This window comes from Limanda limanda, chromosome 6, assembly GCF_963576545.1.
Source record: "Limanda limanda chromosome 6, fLimLim1.1, whole genome shotgun sequence".
Classification (NCBI taxonomy): Eukaryota; Metazoa; Chordata; class Actinopteri; order Pleuronectiformes; family Pleuronectidae; genus Limanda; species Limanda limanda.
This window is the reverse complement of record NC_083641.1, coordinates 29,843,921-29,853,164: the sequence shown is the minus strand read 5'-3', so window position 1 is coordinate 29,853,164 and position 9,244 is coordinate 29,843,921. Positions and strand designations below refer to the sequence as shown.

The 9,244-nt window shown below is 43.1% G+C and overlaps 1 protein-coding gene across 1 annotated transcript in view; it reads left to right on the top strand.

Annotated features, from left to right (window-relative positions):
• Positions 1-31, top strand: part of LOC133003049 (nesprin-2-like) — an 11,642-nt gene extending 11,611 nt beyond the window's left edge. Inside the window, exon 11 of the mRNA XM_061072637.1 lies at positions 1-31. This exon is cut by the window's left edge and continues 53 nt beyond it. Coding sequence (XP_060928620.1) covers positions 1-31 — 31 coding nt within the window.
• Positions 32-9,244: the final 9,213 nt, after the last annotated feature.

Genomic DNA, 9,244 nt, shown 5'->3' with positions numbered 1-9,244 from the left:
GAGATACGTCAACGGGCCCCCCCCCACCTGAGCACCAGCTCGGGGGCGTGAACCAAACACTTTCCCCCCCGGGGTCGGAGGTCAGAGGGTTGAAACTCAACGGGTCCAGGAGAAAAATGTGTGCGTTTCAATGCTCGAACATGAAAAACTAATCTTCAGGAACAGCAGGACGAGTTGTTTCCTTTTCTCTGAACCTGCTCACTTCTCTGTCAGAGAGAATATTAGTGTTTATGAGATCAGTCACGTTTGGATATTTAACTGCATCAGTCTCAAAGAAAAGACCTGATGTGTGGAAAAGACTCAAATAATCACAGGAAAACAACAATAAGCATAAAACTGTTTATTGTTTGATTAAACAAAAGCTCAGTTCACATCTTCCTCTTCTCATTTGAAGTGGTCGGGTCAAATCTTTAAAGAGGTGAAGATATTCATGATTGTTGTTCCTTCCAGCAGCTGATAGAAGATCTTCGTCTCGTATCTTGTTCTTCACACAACGTCGTTAACAGATTTTAAATATGAAAACATCTGGATTCTCCTGCTGTGAAACTGTATTTATAGAGTTTCTTCTGTTCGGTGCAGAGGAAAAATCCAGGAGCTTGTTCCTGTAACAGAATCCCTCCGGTAGAATCTGTCCGATGTGATGATGTGTTTTGTGCCTCAGAGGAAAAACCTTCATCAGAGACTCGTGAACCCGACTGAAGCTGCAGAACGTTGATGCAGCTCCAGCGACTGAAACTGTTTTTAAGTCTAATCCGTGTCGTCCCGGAAGGATTCGTCGTAAAGTCGAGAGAAAACCGTCATTAGAGAAACAGCGAGCGATGAAAGACAAGTCACAGCCGGTTACACTAAAGTCCAACGGACACTAAATACATCCTGAGGATTATATACTTCAGATATACTTCATATATGTGTCAAAAACGAACAACACAGACTGTAAATAAAGATGGACGACGCGGCTTCACTTCCTCCAAATGAAAATTAATATCTTTGATACGAACGCGATGCAATCAGGAGTCAGTGTCAGCTGTCAATCATCTCAGCCTGTTCTTATATCATCAATAACTGATTCAAACCAAACTGATCAGAAACTTGAACAAACATCAGGGAGAGAAGAACGACCTGAAATGACAGAAACATCTTTGACTAACTTTTATGTAACGTCATCTTGGAGTTTTGGATCCATGTCCCATCTGCTAACAAGGAGGAGGCGGAGCTTAAGTGGCTTCTTGTTTGGGAGCCGTCACGTCGTCCACGTCGTAAACTAAAACTTAAACTAACTGTTTGTTTGTCTTCAGGTCAGAATGATGAAGTTTTCTGATCAACGTCACACTTTACAATTCATCAGAATATTTTGTACCAAGTTTTATATTCACTTCACAAAATGAGTCACAGGGAAAATGTTGAAGTCAATTTTTGTGTTTTGTCGCGAACCACAAGTGTGTGTGTGTGTGTGTGTGTGTGTGTGTGTGTGTGTGTGTGTGTGTGTGTGTGTGTGTGTGTGTGTGTGTGTGTGTGTGTGTGTGTGTGTGTGTGTGTGTGTGTGTAAAGTGACGTTAAACAAAGTGCAGGTTGTTGAGTTGTTTGAGTTTTGAACGGATCAGCTGATCTGACATCACCAGTATCTAGACTGGTTGGATCCGGGCTGATCTATGTGATGTAGTTCTACGTTTACATCTACGTTCCATCACTTCGACCCGAAGCAGCAAGAAAATCCATGAAAAGAAAAACACTTGGTGCCAGTTTCTGCAGCGTCACATTGTTTTAACAAAACAGCCCAAATACATTGTTATGAACTAAATATGTATTTGTTTTTTTACACATGTTTGAAGATATTTAATAAAAGAAATTTAACATTCATGTTTTCTACATCATTTTGAGTTTGTGAATGTGAGCGAATGTATTTCTCAATTTCCTTCATTGACTGAACTCGTCATAATCTCTTTTGTTTTTAAACTGTATTTTAATTTCTATTTCTATTCTTCACAACTTGAGAAACACGAGTTAAACACAGACTAGAATTTAATATTTGTCTCTTTGGAAACTAAGCGGCCAGTTGTCATGCACAGATTTTATAAAGTAACAATAACATAATTTTAAAAAGTGTTTTGTGTGTGTGTGTGTGTGTGTGTGTGTGTGTGCATGACAGTTGCATAGTTTTTTATTGTCTTACATCAGATTTCAGTTGTTGCATCTCGTGCTGCGCTCACGTGTCTAGAACGCCGAGTCACTGCGATCAGTGACACTGTAATACACTTAGAGAGGGATTAACAGTGTGTGTCTGTGTGTGTCTGTGTGTGTGTGTGTGTGTGTGTGTGTGCGCGCGTTTGTGTGTGTGTGTTTAACGTATTTAACCAAAGACCTTATTAAATGTTAAACATGTAAACATTAACATGACGACAATATAAAAAAACACTTCAGTTAAAGTTACAGATAAATAAACACAAGGAAATAATAAATATGAATAGAATAGAAACAGTGAGACAGGAAGTTGTGTGACGTGTGTGTGTTAACATGTGAGTTCACAGTGTGTGTTGTGACTGTCTGCAGGTGTGTGTGGGGATTCCTCATGTTGTGGGGACGCGTTGAATCAAATCAGATGTTTGAACAACGTTTCACACAACATGCGTCAAGATAAACATCATGTGACCAAAGCCCATTGGAAGGTTCGACAGATACAACTGAGTCAAATCAATTATTGTTCTTATTATATAGGGAATGTTAATAACAATAATGAATAGTTAATAACTTTAACCTCAGTAGAAGAGAGGTTTTTGAAAGATGAGCAGACTCCGGATCCACAGTCGGACCCGATGACAGAAGCTGATTTAGAATCTGTTCTTTAGTGAGGAGACGTTTTCTTGATGATATGATTCTATTCATAAATTTCATAGAGAAGCCAGAGGGAGCGATGAGCTTAGGTTCGACTTAATAAAGCTCGACTTGGTTTAACAGCTGCTTCGTCAGTCCAGTAAAAAGTGCATCACAGTCATCGAGTCCCCGGGAAATAAAACCAGCCGCTGGGACTGGAAGGACGAGACTGGAACTTCAAACCACAGCAAATATGAAATCACAGGACAAACGTCAACGTGAGGAGATGGTCGTTAATGTTAGTGAGTCAGAAAAAAATGTGAGGTCGTTTAAAGTCCCGGAGACGAGTGTGAGTGAGAGAAATTAACTAATATTTCATTATTAAACTAAAAGCTGTAAAACTATGGAACATGTGACACATTTAATATGAAAACACCTTGTGTGTAAAACCTCAACAATGATTATTTCACAGAACATTTCAGTTTCAGACGTAATGAAACAGAAAGAAGAAAAATAAAGTAACTTTCCTCCACAATCAGAACGAGGTCATTTACATTTCATCAGCTGCACAAGATAACTAATGTGCTTTGTGAGGTCACGTGACCTTAACCTTTGACCTTTGACCACCAAAATCGAATCAGTTAATTCGTGAGGCCGAGTTATTATTTGTGACCAATTTGTAGAAATTCCCTCAAAGCATATTTGAGATATCTGGTTCACAGGAATGTTCCAGACGGACGATCAGAAAACATGAAGCCTCCGGACACTGACTGTGTGTGTGTGTGTGTGTGTGTGTGTGTGTGTGTGTGTGTGTGTGTGTGTGTGTGTGTGTTACTGTACATTCCTGTTGAATGTAAGCAGAATTTCTTGTGAATGACTCCACTGATAATATTCTTTTATTTGTGAAACTGCGATTGTTCTCTTAGTTGCGTGTGTGTGTGTGTCTGTGTGTGTGTGTGTGTGTGTGTGTGTGTGTGTCTGTGTGTGTGTGTGTGTGTGTGTTACTGTACATTCTTGTTGAATGTAAGCAGAATTTCTTGTGAATGACTCCACTGATAATATTCTTTTATTTGTGAAACTGCGATTGTTCTCTTAGTTGCGTGTGTGTGTGTGTGTGTGTGTGTGTGTGTGTGTGTGTGTGTGTGTGTGTCTGTGTGTGTGTGTGTGTGTGTGTGTGTTACTGTACATTCTTGTTGAATGTAAGCAGAATTTCTTGTGAATGACTCCACTGATAATATTCTTTTATTTGTGAAACTGCGATTGTTCTCTTAGTTGCGTGTGTGTGTGTGTGTGTGTGTGTGTGTGTGTGTGTGTGTGTGTGTCTCTGTGTGTGTGTGTGTCTCTCTGCTGGTGAAACTGCAGCTGGGAGTTAGATGATGATGATATCTGCTCATTTAGGAAAAAGTAAAATATTAAACCTTCTTTCTTCTTCAAGAACAAAAACGATTTCACGTCTTAAAATCTAAATCCCAGTGATTTATTTTTTCCCACAGACACTGAACCTTGTTCTCTGTTCTCACTTCCTGTTTGTGTCGACTCAACGCGCTGGATTCCCCTTTTAGATCTGTGCGTTGTGTGGTATGTATGTTGTGTGTTGGAGTTTTCAGCCTGTGACGGCGGGTGTGGGGGGGGGAGGGGGTAGGGGGGGGTCATCGGGCGGATGAATGGAATCGCTTGTTTCCCACAAACGAGAAAACGCCTGAAATTCGGTTAGAGGGCGAATAATTTCATGTTAGCTGAGGAATCTGCGCTGGACTTTTAACCTCGTGCAGCGAAGAAATGCAGAACGAGAAGTTCTGAATGAATCATGTTCTGGTGGAGCTGAGATCACAAGGTCAAGAGGTCGTGGAGGTCGTGGAGGTCGAGGAGAAGTCGCCTCCGGAGTCACGGTCTTCAGCCCATTGTGATAAATCCAGTTCAGCCACTGGACTGCGATCGGCCTTCAATCGAATCTGAATCAACATAAAACAACAAATACAACTTCTCATCTTCTTCTGCTTTCATTGGACCATCAGCTCAATAATTCATATTTGCTTGTGTAGGTTCTGGTGAAGGCCGATTCTCCGGACGTCCTCGGTGACTTCCTGTTTACTCGTCTGGTGACGGTTACATCAACAAAGAGGCTTAACCTGCTGGAGTCAGATTAACGCTGTGAGTTAACGTCCCGGCTCCTGCGTCCACGTCTTTCTATAAACATATTCAGGTTTGAGTTCTGAATCTGCAGAATCTGATAAATATAACGAGTGATTATAGAACATTCACAGAAACCAGATCTATGATCCATGAAGAGACGAACGGGAGGGAAGACGGAGGCGAACAGATTCAGATTCACATTCCAGCTCTGGAGCTGCTGTGTGGAGGAATCTCAGATATTTGTGTATCACTGAAGAACACACTGAGTAGTTGTGCGATGGAGATCAGCTGCGTGTGTGTGTGTGTCTCACAGAAACGCACATTGACTCGACTCTGGAAACCAGAGCTGAACATTCTGATATCTTTTTAAAGACCTGGTTCATCAGAATAAAAAAAACACTTTCTCCGAACAAATGTGAAAAGGAGAATCGGCTCCGAGTCACTTTTTAACTTTCTATCATTGATTGAATTTAAATCCAGCAGCTAGCGCCGGCCGCCGGGTTTAATCCGATTCCAGACGCACACACGGAGGTTTGAGGGAAATATCAAGTAAACTGATGTCAGAGAGAAACATGCTTTTGATTTAATTCAGATGTAATAGAGTTATTCTATTAAGTGGTAAACGCACACAGGTTGTGTTGTGTCTCTGTGTTGCCCTCCTGCTTCTGAGTGTGCACGGGTTAAATGAGCTGTGTGTTCACGTGTGTGTGTGTGTGTGTGTGTGTCTTTGTGGTGCAGATCATCAGTGTGTGTCTCCAGGCAGGACACACACTCCCTGATCTCCAGCACTAATGAGCCGTCCTGAAACAGACTTTTTCTCCAGGTTTCAGCGTTTTGAAAACAGCCTCTTCTCACTTTTCTTGTCTGAAACGCATTCTCGTCCCAAATGAAAAAACCCTCACGCAGAGAGAGAGAGAGAGAGAGAGAGAGAGAGAGAGAGAGAGAGAGAGAGAGAAAGAGAGAGATGAAGCGGAGGAGTGTAACTCTACGTTCTTACATCATCGCTTTAATATCGTTCCATCACAAGACGAGATCTTCACAGACGGGTTTATTCTCAGTTCATGTATAATTGTTTCTGCAGATCAGTTCTTCATAGATTTAAAATCTTATGTCACAGCTTTTCATAGTTATTAACATCACGTGTTTGTATTTTAACGTGTCTCCATAACCTACGTTGGTATTTTGACTTCCTGTGATGTCATTTCCTGGAGAATCTTTATGTGTTGGCTGAAAGCTTGTGTCGGTCGGGGAAGCAAAAGAGACGATACAAGTACAAATTAATGTTAGAAATACATCAATAAAAAAATCTGACATATTTCTAGACGTAGAAATATGAACTAAACAGTTTTTTTTATCTTTAGGTTACTTGAGATATGAACATTTTTCCGACTTATCAACACTGTATGAGAATAAATATGCTGACGTCATCACGACTGAACAACATGATAAGCAAGAGGCAAAAATAATGAATGTTTTTAATATTATGGTTTTAGATCAATTCAAACAGGATGAAGAAAATAATAATCTCCTGCGCTGAGTTCAACTGTCAAGTACAGAAGGAGATGATCCTTTATCTTAGGGGTTTAGATACATAAATCTAAAATACATGAATGAAATATTAAAATACATGTGGTAGTATAAAGCTCTTATGAAGGCCACAGCCAAAAGTAACAAAGTACATGTAATACAGAACATATAAAATCTTTAAAACAGGGGATGTATCAGTATGAAAGATAAACCACAACATCTATTATCAACAGGAATAAATACAGAGAGAGAGGAGTATGAATCTATAACTTATGTGCAGGTGCTTTGTACCGTAACTCTTCAAAAAGACGAGCATCACATTTCCACCAGCGGCTGCTCGGCCACAGTGAAGCTGCTGGTTTCTTTCTCAGCATCCGTTGTCGCTCACTTCCATCGTTTGTGCTCTCGTGTTGTGTTGTGTTGTGTTGTCCAAGTGTCCAACCTCACTAATGTGTAACATTAGTGAGGTTGGAGGTTCAGATCCCTCACAACACCAACAGCAGCTCCATCCTGGGAGGAGCATCCAGCGGGCTATTAATAGTCCTGTGGCCATAAACACACCAATTAACATAGCATTATCTACACCCATCTGTTGGATTGGACAGGTGTGTGTGTGTGTGTGTGTGTGTGTGTGTGTGTGTGTGTGTGTGTGTGTGTGTGTGTGTGTGTGTGTGTGTGTGTGTGTGTGTGTGTGTGTGTTTGTGTGTGTGTGTTGCCTCAGCGGTGTGGTACAGGATAAAGTCAGGATGTTCCTCTGGCTAATGACTTTGGACGAGAGCCGGCAGTGACAGGACTGAGTGAAGGAGTTCTGGTTCACAGCCAAGTCAACACACACACACACACACACACACACACACACACACACACACACACACATACACCCACACACACACAGGACAGGAAGCCTGAGAATCAGTTTTAAAGCTCAGAGGGTTTGTGTTGGAGTTCAGAGCTTTATGTCAAAGTCCTCACAAAGATAGCAGAGGTACAAGTGTGTGTGTGTGTGTGTGTGTCTGTGTGTGTGTGTGTGGAAGCTGGCGTGTTCTGGAAATGAAAAGTGACACGCTGCCTGCAGAGCATTGAAGCAGGAAGATGTCGGGTGTTTTTGGAACTTAATTATTTAGAATGATTCTCTGAAGCGATCGATACGAGAGTCGACTGGAATATTGAACAAGCTGAAGCTGGAGCTGCTGTTGGAACATCTTCATTTGACCCTGAGACACCTCCTTCCTCCACCCGCCACAGCTGAAGGAGCATCTCCTCCACCCAGGTACAGAACCACCTGACTTCTATCTGCAGAGGGAACGGAGACAAACGTCCTGCTGGAGGTCAGACCGGCTCTGAGATGGAGAGAGGATGTAACCACGACTCATCCTTTCACAAAGTTCTGGTTCTGAGCAGCACAGGAACCAAATGGGTTTATCAGTTTCCCTCCTGTAGGGAAGCCACATCCATCATATAGATAAATATATAGATATATATTTCCTGTGCAGAATCTTTATAGGCATTTCCCCAGAATGGGTCCTGCTGTGTTTGTATCTTTGCAGACTTCAGTGTTTCCTCAGATAACAGAGCTGCAGCCTGACGTCCTCTGAGACAAACAGAGTAAAGACATAAAGACAGACTGACTGATAACACGCAGGGAGACAAATGAGCACAATCTCCCCACACAGGACCCAGGACCCAGGACCCAGGACCCAGGACCCAGGACCCAGGACAAAGGACCCAGGACCCAGGACCCAGGACACAGGACCCAGGACACAGGACCCAGGACCCAGGACACAGGACACAGGACAAAGGACCCAGGACACAGGACACAGGACACAGGACACAGGACACAGGACACAGGACACAGGACACAGGACACAGGACCCAGGACCCAGGACACAGGACACAGGACACAGGACACAGGACACAGGACACAGGACACAGGACACAGGACACAGGACCCAGGACCCAGGACACAGGACACAGGACACAGGACACAGGACACAGGACACAGGACACAGGACCCAGGACACAGGACACAGGTAACAGGACACAGGACACAGGACACAGGACACAGGACACAGGACCCAGGACCCAGGACACAGGACACAGGACACAGGACACAGGACCCAGGACACAGGACCCAGGACCCAGGACCCAGGACCCAGGACCCAGGACACAGGACACAGGACCCAGGACACAGGACACAGGACACAGGACCCAGGACCCAGGACCCAGGACCCAGGACCCAGGACACAGGACCCAGGACCCAGGACACAGGACCCAGGACCCAGGACCCAGGACACAGGACACAGGACACAGGACACAGGACACAGGACACAGGACACAGGACCCAGGACCCAGGACACAGGACACAGGACACAGGACACAAGACACAGGACACAGGACACAGGACACAGGACACAGGACACATTTACAGTCTTGTTATCATCCTGTGGCACATAACACACATCTCATGTCCTCTGGTTGTGACTGAGGACATGTGACTGTCCCCTCTGAGGCCTCGTGTCCTGAATCCTTCGGTTCAGTGTCTCTGAACAATGAGACGGACAAAATGATGATTTCATCTTTTAACGAGCTCCTCAATCAAATCAGCTTTAATTTATCAAATCACTGGATCGTTCATTTAATCATTTTAAAATCAGATTTCATTCAAATCACATTTATTTGTGTCACCTCTGATTATAATGAGTTAATTTTCATTCACCAACAACAACAACAACATGAATCTGCTGCAGCTCTTACAGTTTGTTTTGAGACGTGGTGG